Raw genomic sequence first — 23560 nt, forward strand, 5'->3', positions numbered from 1 at the left:
ATTCAAGAAATGGAAGACAGAAAGTGGAGATAAAGAGCTCAGACAGCTCTTTCAAAGGGTTTCCCTAAAGGGGGAACAGGGCAACGAGGTGGCAGTTCGAGGGGAATGTGGGGTACAGAGCGTTTTGTTGGTGGGTTTGAGCTCAGAGTTATTAGAGCATGCTTAAATGATGACTGGAATAATCCAGTAGAGAGGGAAAAAGCCGTTAATGCAGGACAAAAGTATAAGTGCAGGCAGTGAGCAAAGTGAGCAGGCAGTGAAGGGCTGGGGACCCAATGCCCATCTACAAGGCACGCCTTAGACTGAAGAACCCCATTTGCTCTCATTCCCATGTACCCAGGCTGAGTGTTTTCTCACACGATCTCATTCCTATGTTGCTTTATGCTTCCTTCACTGCGGCTTTGACTCCTGCATATATTTCCAATTCATTCCACAGAGGGAAGAAAAGATCCAGAGATGTTCTTTCTTCCTGTCCTTCAAGCATCTGGATCCAGCTTCCTCCCCAACCTCAATGATCTACTCAATGCCTAAGTCCTATCAATTCTACGTCCTTCATATCTCTCAGATCTGTCCCTCCTGTGCCATTCCCACTGCTACTGCTGCTGCCTTGATTCAGATCTTATCTACCGGGACCATTCACACAAGCTCTCAACTTCTCTCTCTGTCTTCCGTCTTAACCCAGTTCCAAGTCCATCCTCTCGTCTCCTGACATCTTTCAAAAATACAAAACTCATCATGCTTCAAACTCCCCACTACATACAGAATGAAATGCAAATTCACTGGCATGGATCACAAGGCCCCCGTGATGTGGTCCCTATTTTTCCTTTATCATTTCATACTGTCTTTTCCTCCAAACAAATCTGCATCCCACTCTTAGTCACATCAAACTCCTTGCTTTTCACAACTTTAGGCCTTCATGCATTCAATATTCCCTTTGCCTGCAGTGCTGCCTTGTGTCCACTTACATGTCTCTGTAACTCCTCTGTGGGATCTCTCTTCACCCTACCCCCTCACCCAGGTGGAGATGTCTGATTTTTGATGCCTCCACTGTGCCTGGAAAAATGTCTACTACGGTACTTATAACACTTTACTTGACTATATTTTTCCTCACCTGCCTCCCTTACTAGACTATGAGTGAAGTACTTGAAGGTGGTGACAGGGTCTTATTAATCTTGATATAACCTGCTCTTTGTACTGCATCTAGAATTTAGTAGGATTTAATGCATCTGTGCTGAGTGACTAAATGAATGAATACAAAAATAAATGATTAAAACCTAGGTCTCCTTATTACTCCTCAGGGCACTGTTTACAGACTTCATTGCCTCTCTCTTTGTGCCATATGACCTGAAGAACAACACAGAAAGGTACATAAAGCACTTAGTGCAGCCCAGCATGGCTGTCAGTCCCTAAAGCCCTCTCCCATAAGGCAAAAATCGTACCCTAGACCAAGAGTCTAGAGACCTGGGTTCTGCTCTGGTCCTGGTTCCATCACTTCCTGGATGGGTTCATAAGCAAAGTCACCTGAATTCTCTGAGCCTCAGGTTCTTTTGTTTTTTTTTTTTTAAAAGAATGGTTAAATACATGTATGTACGTATGTATGTACATATGTATGTATGTATGTATGCATTTATTTTTTTACCACACCACGTGGCTTGTGGGATCTTAGTTCCCCGACCAGGGATCAAACCCGTGCCCCCTGCCTTGGAAACATGGAGTCTTAACAACTGGGCCGCCAGGGAAGTTCCCTCAGGTTCTTTATCTACAAAACAGGAGGAAAACACTTGCTCTGAGTATCCTCACATACTAGCTGTGTGACTAAAATGATGTAAATTTTAAAAATGTTTGAACACCGTTAAAAGTTCCGTGAAGACAGGAGAAATATAAAAGAAAAGTAAATACACAGCAGCTAAGACACTTAATATGCTGCTCTTATCACCTCTTTACTGCTCTTTATTCTAAAATCTCAGAGCTTGCCCCTGGGGAGGCAGACATTGTGAAACTGGGCGCTTGTGCCACCACCTTGTCAGCAGACAGCCAGCTCTGCTCCTCAGCAAAGGCGTGGATGCCAACGCTGCAGCACATGACTGGCCAAATCCAACATTTACAAGAGGGAGTAAGATAAACAGAAGGAGAAAGAGAGAAAGGGGGCGGGGGAGAATGCAAAGGAAATTTAACAGAGGAGCATAAGCACACACACACACACACACACACACACATGAACACATGCACACGCACACACACAGACAAACGTATAAGACAAGTGAGTAGGACAGAAAGGGCATGAACTAAGGTAGAATGAGAAACAAACTTAAAGAGAGGGCAACGTGTGTGTGCTCATGCACGTGCACATGTGCAGACAGAAAGTGAGAGTTAAAGTGCAAAATACGTGCCCTTCCCTCCAGTACTGTTTCACAAGAATACAACCTAACCCTTGGGTTAGTGACCTGGGCCATCCTCCAGTAACATAGCAGGAAGCATTCATGCCAAGGGACACCCCATATATTGTCAAGGTCACCTAGGGACTTTTTGGGAGGGAAGGCTGTCTTTAGTCCTTGATGACAAGACAGTTCTGAGCTCAGCATGCTCTGGCCACAGAGCTCCTGAAGTGTCAGTATCAGGAAGCAAACCAAATTGGGGCCAGTTGGAGAAGGCTCCTGGGAGTCCAGGAAACAGCCCCAGAGGCACCAAGATGGGCTGTGGGCTCCATGAAGTGAGCCTGTCCACAGATTAAGGTTACACAGGGCCCAGCTTCCAACATGCCTAGTCCCTACTGAGTAGGTGTCTAACCTGCTTCCAAATGAAACTGCCTGGGAGTTGGCCAACCACCATCCCAGGGCTGCTCAACTAAAGCGGGTCCTGGTGGCTCAGGGGGCAGCAGCATCCTCCCATCACTATGTGACCGCCCCAAGTCTGGAGATGGCATGCTCACTGCACTCCCCCAAGGCCATATTCTGAGGCATCCAGAAGGAGAAAAGGGAGGAAGTCTGCCTGAGTCCTATCAGCAAGTCCAGAAGTTTGTTCCCCAGGCCAGAGCAGGGGCTCAGTTCAGTAACGGACACCCCACTCTGGGACAAAAGTCAAAAAGAGGGTGACACTCACAACTTGACCGTCTCGCTCCCAAATGGCTGGAAGCCCTCCGTAGGGTCCAGGACAGCCTCATCCTCCAAGTGGGGCTACATCTGGACCACTACCTACAGAGACTCAAAGTCAATCACAGCTTGTCAGGGTAAGTAGAACAGTAGCTAGGGTCAGAGCAGAAACTGAGTCACCTTGTCACCTCCAGAAAGCACATCTACCTGCCTGTCATCTAGCTGATTTCTAGGGAAGCACAAGGAGAATTGGTGAGCTCTTCTCTGGGAAGGAACCCCAAGTCCTCTAGGAAGTAATGGCAATGAACATAAAGAGAGCATTTATAAGACAGACGCCTTCTCTGAGACAGGTAAAAAAATGACGCCTATGGGAACGTCCCCAATGCCCTAGGTCCAGCAAAAATGGAACTGCTGTATAAAGCAGAACCAGGCGCTACGCAAAGCCAAGAGGGAGAGAAAGGTAGCTGCAGGAAACCATGCTAAAGACAATTGTGATGGTTTCAAAACATGGTCCCCAAATTCTTTGACATGCCTGCTGTCAACATGACCGCTTCTCTTGAATCTGGGCTCTGTGATTGCTTGACCAATAGAATATGGTAGAACTAACTGAATCTGTGCTACTTTTCAGGCCCAGGCCTCAGGAAACCAACAGCTTCTACTTCCTGTCTCTCAGGCTGTGAGAGAGCCCAGGGCATGTGGAGAGGGTAGGTGTTCTGATGGACAGTCTCAGCTGGGGTCCCAGCAACAGCCAGCATCAACCCCCAGACATGTGAGGTAAGATGCCTCCAGGAAACACCAGCCCCTAGCCACTGAGTCACCCTAAGCCTTGAAGTCTTTCCAGCTGAGGTCCCAGACATCATGAGCAGGGAGCAGCCATCCCTGTGGTCTCTGTCTGAAATCCTAAACTACAGAGTCTGTGAGCAGAATCAAATGGTTGTTTCACACTATAAAATTTGTGGTAGTTTTATAACGGTAGATACCTGACACAGATTTGGGTACCTAGAAGTGGAATGCTATTGACACAAGATCCTAAAACATTGACCGTGGGACTGGGTGATGGTTGTTGGGGGTGCTTAAGGCAAAAATAAGGAAAACGTTCGAAGCTAGAGGAAAGGGGACCCTCATAATGTTGAAAAGTTTGGCAACTCTGTCACCTGTGGTGACATAGAAAATAGGAAGTATATCTCATATATTAGATGAACTAGCCAAAGACATTTCCAGGCAGAGTGCCAAAGGTGCCCTCTGACTCCTCGCTGTCTCTAGTGAAAGGAAAAAGAGATGAGACAAACAGGGAACCGTTTTCAAACAAAATTTAAAGGAAACATAAATGAGAAAGGGCTTTCTGAGTTAGAAAATAAAACTTGTTTCAGTCTCTGTCTCTCTAGACAAGAAAAAATTCTCAAATTAAAAAATGGTTTCCAGGGCTTCCCTGGTGGCGCAGTGGTTGAGAGTCCGCCTGCCGATGCAGGGGACACGGGTTCGTGCCCCGGTCCGGGAAGATCCCACATGCCGCGGAGCGGCTGGGCCCGTGAGCCATGGCCGCTGAGCCTGCGTGTCCGGAGCGTGTGCTCCGCAACGGGAGAAGTCGCAACAGTGAGAGGCCCGCGTACCAGAAAAAAAAAAAAAACGGCTTCCAGATTGTGGTAACAGTTACACTCCGTGGGTGTGTGTATGTGTGAATATGAACTCATCAAATTGAAAACTTTATTCTTTTGGTTTTTTGTTTTGTTTTGTTTTAACATCTTTATTGGAGTATAACTGCTTGACAATGGTGTGTTAGTTTCAAACTGAAAACTTTAAATTGCATTTATGGTACTTTAATTATCCCTCAATAAATCTTTTTAAAAAAACCTAGAGTGGGACTGAAAGATCCTTTGCCAAGACCTAAGGAAGATTTAAAGTACTGCCTCAGAGAATCTTACACACAGACAGACAAAAGGCCTTCTAAGGATCTTAAGGGTGAGCCCTGAAGATCCTCTGTAAATAATAAGGCCTCTAAGACTCTTAACAACCAGTGTCCCATAGCAATCTCACAGGGAAAAATCCACTTATCCACCTTCTGAGGTACTACAAGTGCCATGTGGAGGCTCTAAACCAAGGGCTCTAAGAGTGAATACAGAGAGGGGAGGGGAATCCTTCCTAGCTGAGTGGTCAAGAAAAGGACTGGGAGGGAAGTAACATCTGCATCCAGACTGGCAGAAATGTAAGGTTTGCATTAGAGAGCAGTGCAAGATTAAGACAGAAAGAAAAACCAGGGTTTTTTATGGAAGCCCAACAAAGCAAGCCAAGTTTGACTGTATCATAGATGACAGTAGTTTTTGAGCAGGGAAATCCCAGTCATGTTTATAGGGAGGTGAATGTAGAGGTACAATAAAATAACAGAAGGAACAGGAGAGCTAGGCTTGCGTTCTTCCCCCCGTTAGCTTTGTATCCTTGGGGAGTACCTCCTCTTCTCTGTGTCTGTTAGCCAAACTGTCAAACAAGTGGGTGAGACCAAATGAGCTCCAAGGTTCCTCTTCAGCTCTGCCTTTCTCAGAGTCTATGGGCTGAATGGAAAGGGAATCCAAAGTTAACAAGACCTATCATGGAAGATACTATAAAGAGTCAAAGAATACAAGTAGCCTATGCTCTAAGAAGCTGATCGCCCAGCCATCTAGACAACTGGTCAACCAACAGTTAGTCTTCTAGGTACCAGGCACAGTTCCAGGCTCAGAGGAAACAGAAAGCAGTCAAAGTCCTTGACCCCAAGAAGTCTACACTTTTACAGGCACCCAAGTTTCCCACACATACATCCAGAGGTAAGGTTTCCAAAACACAATACAGCCAGCCTATATTTGCAAGTCACAATGATCCAGATGCTGGAGTTTCACAGTGAAGCAGCTGTTGAGGAAATAAGCAGACATGACAAGTCTTCTGAGAACAGCCCCTGCTGCCTGCCAAGTCTCACAGTACAAGTGAAATCTCCTGAGAGCAACAAGTGGCAAAGTTTACCCCATCTAGATGGCCGAACTAGCTCTCAACATAACACTTTCTTAGCAACCATTAGCATGACCATTTCTTTTTTTTTTTGGCTGCGTTGGGTTTTTCGTTGCTGCATGCAGGCTTTCTCTAGTTGCGGTGAGCAGGGGCTACTCTTGGTTGAAGTGTGCGGGCTTCTTATTGCGGTGGCTTCTCTTGTAGCGGAGCATGGGCTCTAGGTGCGCGGGCTTCAGTAGTTGTGGCATGCGGGCTTCCGTAGTTGTGGCTCGCGGGCTGTAGAGCACAGGCTCAGGAATTGTGGCGCACGGGCTTAGTTGCTTTGCGGCATGTGGGATCTTCCCAGATCGGGGATCGAACCCGTGTCCCCTGCGTTGGCAGGCGGATTCTTAACCACTGCGCCACCAGGGAAGCTCAGCATGACCATTTCTTAGCAAGCAAGTCACTAAGCTCCTTCTGGTCCCACCCAGGTCATCAACACCAACATCATAAAGCCTGACCTCTGGAATTCAGAGGAGCTTTGAGAATCTCACCTCCCACCCCCAGAAATGGATGCAGCCAAATCTAACGAGCTGGAGTGGGAACAGCCTGCGGGGAGGTGAAGCAGCTAAGGGTGAAGCAACGTGACCCTTTGTCCTCACTAACAAAGAGAAAGGGAAGCCTGCTCCAGGAGACCAAAATATAGCAAAGAACAAAACTTTGGTGGTAAAACGAGAGGTTCACATTTCCTCCTCCTGCATATCCTGCCAAATCAAGAATGGGCTATAAAGGAAAAGGAAGAGAATAAACTAGCAAAACACTCCTAAGAACCTAATAATGGAATGGAATCTAGGATCTTTACCCCAAACTAGCTTAGTGGTGGCACCAGGTGAAGTCTTATTCAAATTAAGGATATGGCCTTGCAAATACATATCTTGGCAGTTCCACAGGGTCCCATTTGCCCGTCCCCACCAGTTTTCCATGCCCCTAAGTACCCCTGCCCCCAAAGCTAGATACAAATGCCTCTCAGGATCATCAGCTTCCTCTGCCTCCATGTGGATGATGTGGAGGTCCCCAAAGCAGCCAGGGTTCAAAGGCCCAGCTTTCCAAGGTCCTAGAACCCCTGCACTCCCCAACCGAAGTCCCGGTCATACCTGGGAGTCTTTTCTCACTGGAACTCCTGGGCTGGCAATGATTAAAGGGCCCCAGGTCACAGGCAAATGTCTATCGGAAGGTCAGACTAAGAAATCTGGGTGCCAAGGTCATCAACCCAAACTGTAAAAGCCTTGAAAAAAGAGGATGGATCATCCCCCTCTTTTTCCCCTTTTTGTTTTTCAAAATTGTCATCTGGTGGTTTCTCTGTCCACCAAAGAGCCCAGCACCTAGGAGGAGAGCCCTCAGAGTTCACTGACAACTTCCTAAGAACAGTCCCAGATTTGGCTGGGGGTGAAAGCAGCCAGAGAAACCACCAGATGACAATTTTGAAATAATAACAACTATAGTCCAGCAGTAGCCTCTGAGAGAAGACTGTAGCTAGCCACAGAGGCCTGTGACTCCATGCCAAAAGCCCAGGAGAGGAGGGAGGGAAGCGGAAAGGTGGCAGGAAGGAAGAGAAGTGAAGACTTGGCAGGGAAAAATGCCTTTTTTTAGGCATATCAGAGGCTCAGATATTTACAAACACCATCCGTCATGTTATGATGGCAAGCAGGCTGGGAAGCTAAAGGAAGAGCAATTTCTAAAAATGTTTAAAACATGTAGGTATATACTCCAAATAGAAACTAGGGTGCCTGTCAGCAGTTCTGATTCTGCTTTGTGACTTTATGTAAACACTGCATCTCCCATCCCGGTCCCCACAAAGCGGAAATTAGAAGAAAAAAAGAATACTTGAAGGAGCTGAGGGCTGCTGGGTACAGTAATTTCTAATTCAGGTTCTAAATATACTATTTCTTTTCATTTAAGAATAAAATGGTAAAATCACACACAATGCTTATTTCACCCATACAGTCTCATATAAAAAAGTTGGGAACCTTAATTCCCAGTCTCTATCTGCCAACTCAGAGTCAGACTGCAGAGTAAGAAATGCCACCAGACTCGGGGGGGAGGGGGGAGCCCAGCAAAGTGGTTCCTGAAAAGTAGATAATGGGAGACAAAGACTCTGAGATCTAGACCTGTTTCTGCCTTGGCCACCGACACGCCCTGGGAGAGGTCAGTTTTTCTATCTGCTTTACCCAAGAGTTTGTTGGTGCCTGCCATCCTCAGCCTCACCCAGTTCAGGGAAGCAAGTATGCAAGCAACTCTAGTCCAGGTTAGACGGGGTGCGTGCGCAGGGGGTGTTCTCACTGGTCTTGCTGCCACAGAGTAGATATTCAATTTGTTTGTCTAAGCCCCAAGCTCTTATGTACCTAACAAGTCAGAATCTGCCAATTTCTGTTCGGTTGGCACAGTCAATCCAGACCATTTCCACTGGGACCAAACGCTGCACATATGGTGTACAGAATTCCTCTTGCCTCATTCACGCCAGTCACTCCCCAGGGGCCACATCCTATGCCCCATTCTACCAACCATACCTGGATATTAGCTCTGAGTGAACCAAACATCTACCACTACCTCTGGCCAGACGTGAGTGTGTGCCATACTCCACTGGACTCAGCCTGGTAATGCACAGCCCAGACCTCCAGGAAGGAACTAGCCTGATCCCAGTGTAAGATGAGCATTCTTCTCATCACTATCCATTCTAGCGGCTGAGGTTCCAAAGGCCAAATCTGCCCAACTGAGATTCAGCAGAAGGGGCTATGAAGGGTACGTGGCTTTAATAAAAGAGGTTCTTCTAGGACATCAGCATCCAGCCTTGGCCAAGACCTGAGAAGCCCTGGTGAGGGTTGTACAGCTATCTGCCAGCTCTGGAAGCTTCTACCCCACCACCGGGAGGAAGCTAACATTTACTGAGTGGCTTTTTGCCAGGCACTATGCTAAGCACTGACATATATTATCTCATTTAATCCTCACAGAAACTCTGTGAGATAAGTACTATTATTATTTTACAGATGAGTAACCAAAATGTTAGAGGGCATAAGAAAATGCCCTGAGATCTCACTATTTGGTAAGTAGTTAAAGTTTGGCCCAGATTATGCACCTCTATGACTGTCAGAATCATGATGATAATCATTGACATTTGGCAGGAATCCTATCCAGGACACAGGTCACTAGGTGTCCTTTGATGTTACCTTCCAGTGAGCCCCATTCCCTTAGCAGTGCTCCCCGACTCACCTGCTCAGGGTCCCTCGAGGGGCCTTAGTGCCTCCAGCTCTGTGGGTGATACTGGAATTCTTGTTGGCAGTCATGGTCATTTCTGCTCTCTGCAAACACAGAGCCCTGCAAAGAAGACAAGACCTATAAGCCAAGTTTCCATGGGCAGCGAAAAGCACCTCAAACATTTCCAGATGACCTCCAAAACTGCCAACAGGGTTTCTGTGGTGGTTAGCAGGAACCACTTTCCCACATATATTTAATTTCATGTGTTACAGATTAAGAGCCTCAAAGGATCCCTGATCTGGGTTGGGGAAGAGTCTGTGAGCTAACAGATAACTTATCACTTCACAGAAAATGATTTTAAAAACTCCATTTCCATCCTGCTTCTTCTCATTTCTTAAGTTAGAGTTTCCCAAACTTCTGGCATGCCATACAGCCTTTATGAATTTTACCATATTTGCATACCTCCTGAACAATCATTTATTCAATGTTTTTCTTTAATCAACTTGAAACTGACTTACTTTTCTTAAAATAGTTAATCTTGTTCTAAACAATTAATCATTGACAAATATTTACTGAGTGAGCACCCATGTCCTAGGCACTGCCATCCAGCAAAGAATGAAACAAAGTCTCTGCTCTCATGAAGCTTACATCCTAGTGGAGGGAAACAGACAATAAGCAGGCACAAGTCATGTGCATGATACATAAGTGTACATTTGTGTATAATATGTATAGTGATAAGTGGTAGGAAGAAAACATGAAGCAAGGTAGAGGGAGAGTGAAGAAGATTTGTTTTTTAAAATAGGATGTTCAGGGAAGAACATCCTGATAAAGTGACATCTCAGCCAGAAACCACAGTTATGAGTTATCATATTTTTAACACCCATTAAAATAAAATTATATACTTTAAGGTATTTAAGTATTTACAAAGTGAAAAATGTCTGTACATGTACCATATACAGTTAGCTAATATAGTAACATTATTTTATGCTAAAATAAGAAAAGGAAGAAAAATGTTAAAACTTAAGGGTACATCCAGACTGGAAATTGTCTCCTATTTGCAGATGGTATGATCCTCCACGTAGAAAATCATAACAATTCCACTAAAACACTCTTAAACTAACGTATAAAGTCAAGCAAGTTTGCAGGATACAAAGTAATATTTAAAAAATCAATTTTCTTTCTATATACTAGCAATGAACAATCTGAAAATGAAATTTTAAAAATTCCATTAATAATAGCAGCAAAAAGAATAAAATACTTAGGAATAAACTTAACAAAAGAAGTGCAAGACTTATGCACTGCAAACTACAAAACATCACGGAAAGAAATTACAGAAGATATAAATAAATAGAAAGGCATCCCATGTTCATGATCGGAAAACTCCAAGTTGTTAAGATGGCAAGATTCCCCGAATTGATCTACAGACTGAACAGAATACTCATCAACTGCAGAAATTGACAAGCTGATCCTAAAATTTTGTGGCAGTGCAAGGGACCCAGAGCAGTCAAAACCATCTTGAAAAAGAAGAATAAAGTTGGAGGACTCGCACTCACCAATTTCAAAGCATACTACAAAGCCATGGTAATCAAGACAGTGTGCACAGACGTAAGAACAGAAATAGAAATCAACAGAATAGAATTGAGAGCTGAGAAATAAACCCATACATTTACGGTTAATTGATTTTCAACAAGGATGCTAAGACAATTCAAGAGGGAAAGAAGGGTCTTTTTTTTTTTTTTTGCGGTATGTGGGCCTCTCACTGTTGTGGCCTCTCCCATTGCGGAGCACAGGCTTCGGACACGCAGGCTCAACGGCCATGGCTCACGGGCCCAGCCACTCCGCGGCATGTGGGATCTTCCCAGACCGGGGCACGAACCCGTGTCCCCTGCATTGGCAGGCGGACTCTCAACCACTGAGCCACCAGGAAAGCCCAGAATAGTCTTTTCAGACAACTGGACATTCATATACAAAAGAATAAAGTAGGACCCTTACCCTTATACTATACAAAAAAAAAGTAAAAATGGATTATAGACCTAAATTTAAGAGTTAAAATGACAAAAGCGAAGCCTGGAATACAACATAGAGGTAAATCTTTGTAACACTGGATTAGGCAACAGTTTCTTAGATATGACACAAGCAACAAAAGAAAAAAGAAATAAACTGTATTATACTAAATAAAAAACTTTTGTGCTGTAAAAAATACCACAAGAAAGTAAAAAGACTCCCACAGAATGGGAGAATTATTTGCAAATCATATATATCTGCTGAGCAACTTGTATCTAGAATATATAAAGAACTCTTCCAACTCAATAATAAAAAGACACATAATCTAATTTAAAAGTAGACAAACAGAAACTAACACACCATTGTAAAGCAATGATACTCCAATAAAGATGTTAAAAAAAAAAGTAGACAAAGAATTTAAACAGACATTTCTCCAAAGATATAAAATTGACTAAGAAGCACATGAAACAATGTTCAACATCACTAGTCATTCGGGAAATACAAATCAAGACCACAGTGAGGTATTACTTCACACCACCAGGATGACTCTAATCAAAAAGATAAAAACAAGTGCTAGTGAGACTGTGGAGAAATGAAAACCTTCATTCACTGCTGGTGGAAATGCAAAATTGTGCAGCCACTTTGGAAAATACTTTGGCAGTTCCTCAAAAAGGGATACACAGAGTTACCATAAGACCCAGCATGATTCACCCCTGGGTATACAGCCAAGAGAAATGAAAACATGTCCACACAAATACTCATACCAATGTTCATAATAGCCAAAAAGTGGAAACAACCCAAATGTCCATCAGTGGACGAATGCATTAACAAAGCGTCGTATATCCATAAAATGGAATATTATTCAGACATAAAAAGGAGACATTCCACAACATGGATGAACTCTCATGCCATTTTTATGAAATGTACAGAATAGGCAAATCTGCAGAGACAGAAAATAAATTAATGGCTGCTTAGGGTTGAGTTGAGGGTAGGAGAATGGGGAGTGACTGCAATGAGTATGGGTTTTCTTTTGGGGGAGTGAAAAAAAAGTTCTGAAATTAGATAAACAGTGGTGATGGTTGCATAACTGTGAATATATTTTAAAAATGAATTGTACACATAAGTGAATTTTATGGTATGTGAATTATATCTCAATTTAGATGTTAAAAAAAACTTTAAAAAAAATTTAAGTCCCTTGGAGAATAGATGTGAGAGACAACAATAATTCACAGTATCTCTAATGTGAATGTGCACTCTGTTCTGGGCCAACACCACCTGCACAGACGCTGAACAGTTCAGGAACAATAGTTCTCTCACTCTGATTGGCATTCTCATCACACTGACCAAAATGAAGTATGTTTGGATGTGAAAGTTAAACATATTTATTTATGGCCACTAATGACCTTAATCCTGGAGGCCATCTTACTTATTATCTTGGTGCAAATAAGTGATTGGTTTCGATGATAAAAAATAAGCCAGACCCTAATTCTTGATATCATTTATAATTCTTTCCTAATTTCAACATGAAATGCACTCTCTCTAATTTCCTTACTTTTATGCAATCTCTCAAGGTTGTCATTTTGGTGATGGTAGTGGTGAGTGAAGTGGGAGCTGGAAGGGAGGAAGCAGCCCGTAGGTGCTAGCAGTGGTGATAGCAATGAAACATCCCCCACGATGCTTTTAGAAAAAGGAAACAAACCCTGAGCCTCATTTTTATCCTTCATGAAAAGCCTTCCCGGGCTTCCCTGGTGGCGCAGTGTTGAGAATCCGCCTGCCAATGCAAGGGACACGGGTTCGAGCCCTGGTCCAGGAAGATCCCACATGCCGCGGAGCAACTAAGCCTGTGCACCACAACTACTGAGTCTGCGCTCTAGAGCCCGTGAGCCACAACTACTGAGCCAGTGTGCTGCAACTAATGAAACCCGCGCACCTACAGCCTGTGCTCCACAACGAGAAGCCACCGCAGTGAGAAGCCCGCGCACCTCAACGAGGAGTAGCTCCCGCTCACCGCACGCAAAGACCCAGTGCAGCCAAAAATACAATAAATAAATTTAAAACAAAAACAAAGAAAAGGCTTCCCTACCTATTGAGGAAAAAACTTTATAAACTTAAGTATATAGCATAATGTTAGTATGAGGAGAAGGAAGAAGGGGAGTCCATCCTGCCACCAGAGCACCTGTGCACACCGGCTCTGGTGAGATATTCTTTACCTGCACCAGCCAAGGGCCAAGTTAAGTGCTTGGCGTATGGCTGTGTGTGTTAAACAGAAAGAAGGGAAAGGAGAGGCAGCGTCTGGAAGCTTTCCCAGACCAGTTCTCAGGGTCCTCAGGGAGCACAGTGCTACAAGGAATCAACTTGCTAAGCATTAGCTTTCAACTGTGCCCATGGTAACAACGGTCACAATAATCATCAGGACCCATCATAACCACACTGGACATGCTCTACCAGCTCCAGGGCAGGCCCTCAGGGAAAGGAGAGAAGATTTGTGGAAAGACCAGAAACTGAACTATATTAAAAGAACATGATGAAAAATATATTCTTTCCTTCCCTGAATCTCTGATCTAAAATGCTCTGAAATGCAGTCATATACTTGAATATGAGAACACAGAGCCAACTTAGTCAGAAGGAAGAATGTAGAGAGCTGTGATTTTTGCTTGGGCCAAGAAGAAAAATCCTGTGAAGATGCAACCAAGAGAGGAGTGGGTCAAAACTACCAGGCCCACGGCATTGACCCTTGGTCACACTTCTGCAAGAACACAGCTGCTATTCTCAGCAGTGGCCCAGGAGTTGAGGCACCTTGGGCAGGCACTGCTGAGAACCCCAGGAGAGCCTACTAAGTCAGAGATGCTTACTCACTGTGCTCCCTCCCACCTGCTCTCTATAGCCAGGTCTACCAGGTTCAGGGAATAATCCAGCGGCCTGAGGAACTAAGGACCAGGCTAACCCTTTACATCTGAAGCGCAGACTTGAGCACTCTGCATGGCAGGCTTCCTGGGGGACACTGCTTCTCCCAAGGCCCTAAGCGCCGCCCCAGGCTCCCATCTGTGCTTTCAGCCTGATTGCTTGGCTAGTCTGGCTGCAAAGAGAGAGACACTCCCAAGGAAAAGAAACACCCACCGGGAATAGAGCAGAGAAGCCAAGAGGATGAGAGGTGTTTTGCTAGCTCCCAGGCCCATCAACGGCAAAAACTACATGTTTGGAAAATGAAATTGTTCAATCAGCATCTACCACCGGTCACGAATTGCTCAAAACCCCAGCTCTGACAAATTACAGGCAACTATCTGAAGAGTTACAACCCAGAGAAAGGAACATAATAAGGTACCACTAGAACTTCTCTACAAACTCTGCATCGAGACACAGACCACAGTCCCAGGTTCTCAAGGTGCAGTGGGAAGAACACCCAACCTGGAGTCAGCCCAACCCTGCCTCTAGCAACTGCTGGCCAAGGGTCATCGTACACGTGAGTTTTGAGGACTCAACATTCTCGCTATAAGAGCAATAATAATAACATGACCTACCTCACGCGATTATTATTCTGGCACACTGAAGCTTAATAAATCATTTTTCTTCCAGATCATGCTTCTCTAGGTATTTGGAAGACACCCTCTCCATTCCCAAGCTAGATTCATTTTTCAGACTCCCCGGCACTGCCATCCAATCCATTTACTCTATGCTAGGCACTGTGCAAGGTACTAGGATATGAAAATGGACAGATACAGTCCCTGCCCAGGAAAAGCTAACTGTAAAGGGAGAAAAGTGAAGGAAAAAGTGGACTCCATGAAGGCCTTATAGAGAGGTGACATTTGAAAGTAAGCCTTCACCTATTTGTTACCCACGGTAAAGAGGACTTAAGAAAAAAAAAAAAAAAGCAAAGGCACATTTATTATCAAAGGTGCTGCTAGATTCTTTATAAAATTATAATAGCTAAAGTTATAAGCATTTTAAAGGATTAAATCATTTAATCCTTGTGACAACCCTACGAAGTGGGTACTATTATTATTTACACGTTACCAAGGAAACCAAGGTACAGAGCAGTTAAATCGCTTGTCCCAAGTCACACCGCTAGAAAGTGGCAAGGCAGGAATTTGAGCCCAGGTGGCCTGCACCAGCGCCGCCGCAGCTCTGAGTCAGCACTCTGCATGACCTCCGATCATCTTGCATTTCAGCTCTCACCATCCCATGACGTAGTGATAATACAGGCCCAATTTTCCAATCAGGAAATTGAGATTGAGAGAGATTAAATGATTGGCCCAAGATCACTCACCTAGTGAAGGAATAGGGCAGGACAGTGGACTCAGCTCTGACTCCACTGTCCACTTACTTTTCTTAACATTGATGGGGGTGCTTGTTAAAAATGCAGAGTCCCAGGTCCCACCTCCCCCTCTTGAACGGAGCCCAGGAATTTGTATGTTCAGTAAGCACTTCAGGCTAGTGTTACACGCCTGTAAGTGTGAAAACTTGAGTCCCACAATGTGCTGAGGACTTGTAAAGGTATGAAGGGTCACTACTGACCATCCTCCCAAGAGTCTGCCCAGCTGTGAACAAATACAAGATGGACACTTGGTCCTCTTCCTCCTCCCACCCCCCCAGCTTCTTCCACCTGCACAGGCCCACCGACCTTCAACAAAGGAGCAGGCACGTCACAGGATCCAGTGAAAGCATTGTCAATGTCTGCTCTAAACAGTTCCCTCAGTCTTTGTTGTACTCTGAGTTCTTGTATCTCAAAACAGCTCTTCCTGCCACCCACCGCTGGTAGCTAACAACCGCTTTCCTCACTTTCCCCTCACTTCCAAACTCCTGGGAAAGAAGAGTTTATACCCGAAGACATTAACTGGTGGTTTGCAAGAGCAAAAATATGTTCCATTTGGTTTTCCCTTCATTTTTAAAAAAAAAGTTGAATTGGTTATCAAACGTTTTAAACATTGGGTGAGTATAAATGAAATGCAAATAAAAATTCAGATTCTGGCTTCTCTTGAAAAATTAGAAAACCTGCCATCAGCGTCTGCATTTCTATATGGCCGCAGTTGGCAGTCCAGTTAGACGTAGCAAGCTCTCTCCAATTTACCACTGTCCCTCCCCACCCAACGCCTACAGTGGCCAGCTTTGCTCAGCTCTGCGGCCTGACTCTCCCAGTCAGCAGGTGAGTGCTGCGTCCCACGTCCCGGCAAGGAAGGGGTAGGGGGCACCGCCCTGGGAGCAGCCACACAAAGCCTCCTGGAGGGCTGGGCTTGAGCAGTGCCGGGAGGAGCCTAAACCCTCCATCTACTGCCCTCGCTGCCACTGGAGGAAAGACCCTCTGGAAGGCTCCCTGCTGTCACTCAGGCCAGCCTGCATCTTGCAGTTGTCTCTCCAGCTCCCTCAGTGCTCCCTCTCCCTACCATCCAGTCTCATCACCCAATCCACAGATGCTCTGCCCAGGTCTGAGAAGGGATCCCTTAGAGGTCAGTCTCTGAAGGGAGCTCCTTCTGAGGGGTGCCCAGCCTCTAAGAATGGACCTTCCTATCCTAGAGCAAAAAACTGTTTCCCCTCGTTAAGTGACATTTCTAAACGTCTGTGTGGTACTTTTCTGCAGGCCTAATTTCGGACATGACAGTATGCCTCGCCCCTGAGGAGGAGACATTTGAGCCCTGAGAGCGCTGAAGAACAGATGCAAGTGTTTGGAGGGAAGCCTCCCGTTCTGCTGGGGTTAAGGTCGCCACTGAGAGGAAACACAAACACTGCCCAGCACCCTACTTGTCTGGTCTAGGTAAGAAGTAAGGAGCCACCACCCGCCCGCCGCCGGCAAAGGAAACCTCTAAAGCACATGAGAGAATTTCTGCCCACGTCGACATTCCACTGATCTCTTAAGCAATCTCTGGTGCGGAAGTAATAGCTTAGGAAGCAGCCCAGAGGGAAGAAGAAGGTGAGAAAGGGAACAGAACTCTGTGTGCCCCGAGAACCTGGCTTCAGCCCAGTCCGGCTCCGTACAGCTGTGGTCTGACTGCCCTGGAGTCAACCTGCTACTCACCCTGCCCAGGGAACACCTACCAGACTGTCCTCACCCCCTCACTGACTCCCTCCTGCTGCCCTTGGTCATCTAGGCCCTGCGGCAGGCCGAGCAGAAAAGGATCAGACTGGCAGCTCCCCCAGAGGAGGGCCTACGTCTCTCATTTCTTCCCCCAAGAGTCTCGGCAACCAGCACTGGCACCGCAAGTTTCAGGGAGGGTCATCATTAGAGAGAGTTCCTTTTAAGTACCCAAACCAGAGTTCTCGAAAGCGGGAGCATCTGATTCTCCCTTTTTCTCCTGCAGGTGTCCTTGGACTGGGCCAAGGCGGGAGGCGCCTCATTTACCTTTCATAGCTCTGCCTGGACTGACAGCTCAGGCTCTGCTGTAGCGGCTCACCTGCACAGCCTTCCTAGGAAATTCAGCCATCCCACAGGTCCCCTGACATCCTGGCCCGCTCTGTCCCCACGCGGCTGAGAAAGCTGTAGGGCAGGCTAGCTAGTTCCTCTCCATGTTTTGAACAATCCTCAGTACTTGGCAGAGACTTCTGCACATAAAAGACAGGCAAATAAACGTTAACTGGTTTGCTAACTGATGGCAAAAGAGGGCCCCCAAGGAGTCAAAGGCCAGGAAGACAAAGGGCCCTAGAAATTCTAGGACTGGCCGTATCCTTTAAGGTGCACTCTTCCGCTCCCCGAAGTCATGGCTGCAATAAATCCAATGAAAGGGAGGTTTCCAGCTGTAGGTGCCACCCAGTTGGACTGTCACCAGCAGGCCTTTTCCTCCCAGCCCTCAGCCAATCCTGTCTACCTCAGGAGTTTCAATCTCCTCACAAGTGCCCCTATTATCTTCCAGGGTCCTCCTGCGGTAACAGTTCTCATCCAACACACCCATGAAGAAAGGCTGCTCCTGGGAAACCTGCCTTCACCTCCACACTGGCTTTCTCCTCCCCCACCCCTCTTTTCCCCACTTCCTTTCCTGACTCATTTCTCACTGGTTATCTGCCCACAACCTTGTCTTTGGTTCTGTTGTGCCTAAAATCAAGGGGTTACACAAGGGAAAGGGGAGAAAGTGGGCTCAGAGGTTGGGTGGGTGGGTATCAAAAGCTGTAGAAAGGGAGCCAGGAAGGTTTTTCTCAAGTCTGTCCCCTAATTCCCTCCAAAGTGCCAGACCCCTTTCTCCGTCGGCACTTCTACATACCTGGTACCTTGGATCTTTTCCATTCCAGCCCCAAGCTCTGGGGCTCTAGGTCCAGAAAGCCCTTTGAGCAAAAATGTTGAGGGGATTATGAGCCTGGTCAAGTGGAGAGGAACCAAGATTTGTTTTGCTGGGAGATCAGAAGAATTGCTGGGGGTTTTTACAGGTCCCTATGAGGCTGAAATCTGTCTCAACCAGCCACAAAAAAGATGATTTTTGTTGTTGTTGTTGAATAACAACCAGAAAAAAATTAAGCTCTCTTTCCATCTCCTGACTGTCCACTTATCACTCCCACATCCTCTTTCCCAACTCTCCTCCCCAAAGAGGCCTTTAAGTTTGGGTTTTCAACCTCAGCCATTTTCAATCCCTTTTCCTGCCAGATGGTCCAAGACAGTTTTAAAAACCTAGACATGGCTGTTTCTGCCAGTCTGGAAACTCAGCCTCTCAGCGAGCGACTTAACCCAGCTCTGCCAGGACGATGGAGCCCGCTCTGTCCATAGAACGGAGGCCTGCCCCACAAAGAGCCCTGCCCTCTTTCACCCTTGGCAAGAAGAACCTGGTGGGTCCTGTACACATGACGATGATTCCAAGGCCGCAGACCTATCTCACACCAGTGCCTTCCCTCTGCCAGTCACAGCAGACTAACTGCCATTTCCTACACATGCCAGGAGCGTTCATGCCTCCAAGCTTTTATTCAACCAATTCCTTCCATCATCAAGTCCTCCACCACCATTCTTTCTTAAATATCCAGTTCAAATGTTGACTTCTTTCTGAAGCCTTTCCCAGTCCTACATCTTGACCTCATTCTCACCCTTCCCATGCTCTCCAGCCTAGCTGAACTCAACCTGACTGATGGCCAGATGCCTGCCCTGCTCCAGAAAAACACACCACCCACAAGCCAACTTTCTCAGAAGAGGACTAGGAAATAGTAAGGGCTAAAGGGACTGGGCAAGTCTCAATGCCTCCGTTTTCCTACCTGTAGTATAGGAAGAATACTCTACCTCTATAATGAGAACTTGAAGACCAATGAGAAGCCATGTATAAAAAACAGAGGATACTCAGAACCAAGAGGGAACATACTTGAAGTCTCTGGCTTTCCCCCAACTCTCAGCCTCAGGACCTCTTCTCTTGTCCTCACTCTCTTAGCTCTTACTCTGTTTCCTATTTCACTGAGAAAATAGAAACAATCAGAACAGACCCTCAATAAACTACCACCATCACATTTACCCACCACCAGCAACAGGGCAGATCTTGTCACTACTCTGCTCAAAACCCTAACGTGGATCCCAATCACTAAAAGTAAGAGCCAAAATCTTCACAATGACCTACAAGGTCTTCATCATCTAGGTCTCTATGAGATCTCTGACCTCATTTCAACTACTCTTTCCCTTTATGTTTTCCCCACCAGCCACACTATCTCCTTATTATTTCCTCAAATACACCAGGCACATTCCAACTCCGGGCCTCCACACCTGCTGTCCCCTGTAACTAGAACATACTCCCCCAAGAGAGCCTGCTCCCTCATCTCCCAGGTCTTTGGTCAGACATCATCATCTTAGTGAGGCCTTCCCTGGATCACACTAAAATTTAGTGTTAAGAAATTACTACTAGGGACTTCCCTGGTGGCGCAGTGGTTAAGAATCCGCCTTCCAATGCGGGGGACGCAGGTTCGATCCCTGGTCAGGGAACTAAGATCCCACATACCACGGGGCAGCTAAGCCCATGCGCCACAACTACTGAGCTTGCGCTCCTCAACTAGAGAGACCGCGTGCCGCAAAACTACAGAGCCCACGCACTCTGGAACCCGCGTGCCACAACTAGAGAGAGAAAACCCACACACCACAACTAGAGAGAAGCCTGCACACCACAACAAAAGAGCCCGCATGCCTCAACGAGGACCCCGTGTGCCGCAGCCAAAAATAAATTAAATAAATAAAAAATAAATCTTTTTTTAAAAAAAAAAAAGAAAAAATTTTTAATGAAAAAACATTTGCCACCATTTCAGAGTGGCTCTGCCTGGACAGAGTGAGCAGGCTGGGGGCTTCACTGTCCAGGCCCATCTTCCAAGCCCACCAGCCTTCCCAGTTCAGAGTCTGACCTACCCTCAGCAAGCACACCCACTCAGAAAATTGAAAAGTGGGCCACATCCTATGAACACCCAAAAGATTCAGAGCAGGGGTGGCTGCAGCCCCAGAACAACTGAAGTTGCTCTCTGCAAAGATTACAATGATTTTCCTATTATAAAATGCAAAGATCCTTTCTCTGGGGCTTAATGAATCAGAGGACCTTCCTTTCCTCGTGTCTACTGTTTGGGACACTACTGATCAGCCCCCTCTGAAGCACTGTAATGTAGTTAACTCTCAATCTGGAGTACGGTCTCTGGGGGTAGCATTTTACCATCTGCCTGGAGGATCCTCACGCTCATCAAAAGAGGGCACAGGTTAAGAAAGGTTGGGGGAATACTGTCAGAGAAGTAGAGAGAGACAGGTGTGGCACCTAAGACTTTTATTTGTTTACGTACTTGAAGCCTCTGAGGGCATCTTCCCAGCCAGGCCCCCATGCTACTGTGCTATACTCTGGTCCTTGCCCTTGAGCAGCTCCCCATCCTGCCTGAGACAGACAAGTAAAGAAAAGATTCTGGCACACTGTAACAAGAGCTGTGATAGATGTATGAACACAGAGCTCTGAGAGCAAGGAGAAAAGACACCTAATCAGATGGACAGGACGGATGTAGGGGAGGGCTTCTGGAGGAGACAAGAAGTAACACTGGGCTGAGTCTTGCAGGACTTGTGGAAGATAAAGAAGGCAGAAGAACACTGCTGCAAGCAGAAGAAAAACCATGAACAAAAGCCAAGGAGAAATTAGAGCAAGAACAGGACACAAAAGGCAATAACCATAATGGAAAACATTGATAAATCAGACTACACTAAATAAGAACTCTGTTCATTAAAAAATGCCACTTAGAGAGTGAAAACAGAACCTTTGGAGTGGGTACACAGGATACAGAACTCAGCAGATTAGGAACATTAGATACACAGAGGAAACTTATCAAGAAGTAGAGTAACTCTCAAACTGCAGATCTTGGCCAGATCATTAGGGCTGAATTTCCCTTTGGATAAAAGTCTCAGTTTTGGAAGGGAGTAGAAGAAAGTGCACATACACAGCCAGGCTCTGCTAGTTCTAAGTATGCATTTATCTCATTTAATCTAGCTGTCATTATCTCTATTTTACGGATGAAGAAACTGAGGCTCGGACTTCCCTGGTGGCGCAATGGTTAAGAATCCACCTGCCAATGCAGGGGACACAGGTTCAAGCCCTGGTCTGGGAAGATCCCAGAGCCACAGCTACTGAGCCCGTGCACCACAGCTACTGAAGCCCACGCACCTAAAGCCCGTGCTCCGCAACAAGAGAAGCCACCGCAATGAAAAGCCCGCTCACCGCAACTAGAGAAAAGCCCGCACGCAACAACGAAGACCCAGTGCGGCCAAAAGTTAATTAATTAATTTTTAAAAAAGAAGGAAACTGAGGCTTAGGCTAAGTAATTTGCTCAGGGTTTCACAGTAAGTGGCAGACCCCAGAGTATAGAGAGGTTGGCACTGAGCCCTCTAATTGACACCAAAGCACCTAAGTCCTCCGGTTTCTGTCATATCTTGTGACAGGAAGCCATCCTCCAACCCAAGCGTGCCCCTGCAGCCCAGCTCTGTCTGTAAAGAGTTAGAAACGGATATTGGCAGTAGTCTCATGCCTGGCCCCCAAATGCTTGGTGTTAAAATCCCATTTTTCTTTAAGCCAACTAGTTCAGAGGGCCCTGAATCAATTAAAAATAAACATAAGAGATGCTCCTCTCTTGCTGTTCTTCAAGCCTTTTCTCCTTATCATTCTTCCCCACCTAGGGGACCCTGGTCAAAGAAAGGCCTTCCCCTAACAATGCAGTCCAGCTGGAGCTGAGACTGAAGGTAAGGGGCATCCATCTGTCCATCTATCCAACTTCTTTAAGGGTTATGATGGGGACAGAATTTGCCTTTTTCCTCCTTTAAATAAAGCAAGTGTTACTTGGCTTCTGTGGTTCTCAAACTGTGTGCTGAGGTGCCCTAGAGCACCGCAGTGAACTCACAGGGGTGCCGCAAGATATATATTTTTTAAATTAATTTCTTTTTTATTGGGGTATAGTTGTTTTACAAGTTGTGTTAGACGATATTTTAGATTTTTGAGGGAAACAAGACCAATATCCAACATTTGTTTGGACACCCCGTGAGTTCACAGCTTTAACATTAGATTGCACTACATTCTTTTCGATGATGTCATCTCTCTGTGAAGCTGGGTTCTCAGCAGCTGCTGTGATTAAAAAGCAATAACCGTGTGAAAAGCAATGTGGGACAGGAAATGGGGTGGCAGTGTTCAATCTGATTCCAAGATGTGAGATGTTGTGCAGTGCCCAGTACATCCCATAAGTTAGTAACTGTGGTTATTTTAAGAATGAAATAAAAAATGTTTGTAATTGAAATTGATGTACAATATGTTAGTTTCAGGTGTACTACATAGTGATTTGATATTTGTATACATTATGAAATGATCACCATGATAAGTCTAGTAACCACCCGTCCCCATACAAAGTTATTACAATATTATTGACCATATTCCTTATGCTGAATATTACATCCTCGTGACTTATTTAATATATAACTAGAGGTCTATACCTCTTAATCCCCTTCACCTATTTCACCCATTCCCCCAACCCTCCTCTAAAAATATTTTTCCTTTCAATTTATATACATATATTTTTCAAATGGCTACTCAGTTATCAGGATATAAGCACTTACTAAATTTTTTACACCTAAACACTTAATAAATAAAAATAAGGTCTCTCTTTTGGCCTCTGGGCACTGTGAAAAATTACTAAAACACTAAAGGCCCACGAACTGAGAAAGTTTGGGAACCTCTGGTAGCAGGTGTTTTTTTAAGTCTCTGTGTCAAGGAGTCAAGGAGGAGCTCCCAGGGCAGGCCCAACCCTGCCCCAGAAGCCGGCGGGTAGCTAGCACTCAGGCCTATGGGCGGCACACCCAGGCTTTCGCTGCAGCT

The 23560-nt window shown here is 45.6% G+C and overlaps 1 protein-coding gene across 4 annotated transcripts in view; it reads right to left on the reverse strand.

The window, feature by feature from the left end:
- The window catches only part of ST5 (suppression of tumorigenicity 5), a 109510-nt gene that overhangs the window by 42763 nt on the left and 43187 nt on the right, over positions 1-23560 (reverse strand). For 3 of the 4 annotated variants that reach the window (XM_029209600.1, XM_029209599.1, XM_029209601.1), the window contains exon 2: positions 9312-9416. In XM_029209600.1, the coding sequence (XP_029065433.1) occupies positions 9312-9391 (80 nt within the window). In that variant the 5' untranslated portion in view covers positions 9392-9416. Of the gene's footprint in view, positions 1-5533; positions 5586-9311; positions 9417-23560 lie in introns of those variants that run through there. The other variant, XM_029209602.1, reaches the window with a different exon arrangement.

Source organism: Monodon monoceros, unplaced genomic scaffold (genome assembly GCF_005190385.1).
Source record: "Monodon monoceros isolate NGI ecotype Baffin Bay Population unplaced genomic scaffold, NGI_Narwhal_1 Super_Scaffold_7, whole genome shotgun sequence".
In the NCBI taxonomy this organism is placed as follows: domain Eukaryota; kingdom Metazoa; phylum Chordata; class Mammalia; order Artiodactyla; family Monodontidae; genus Monodon; species Monodon monoceros.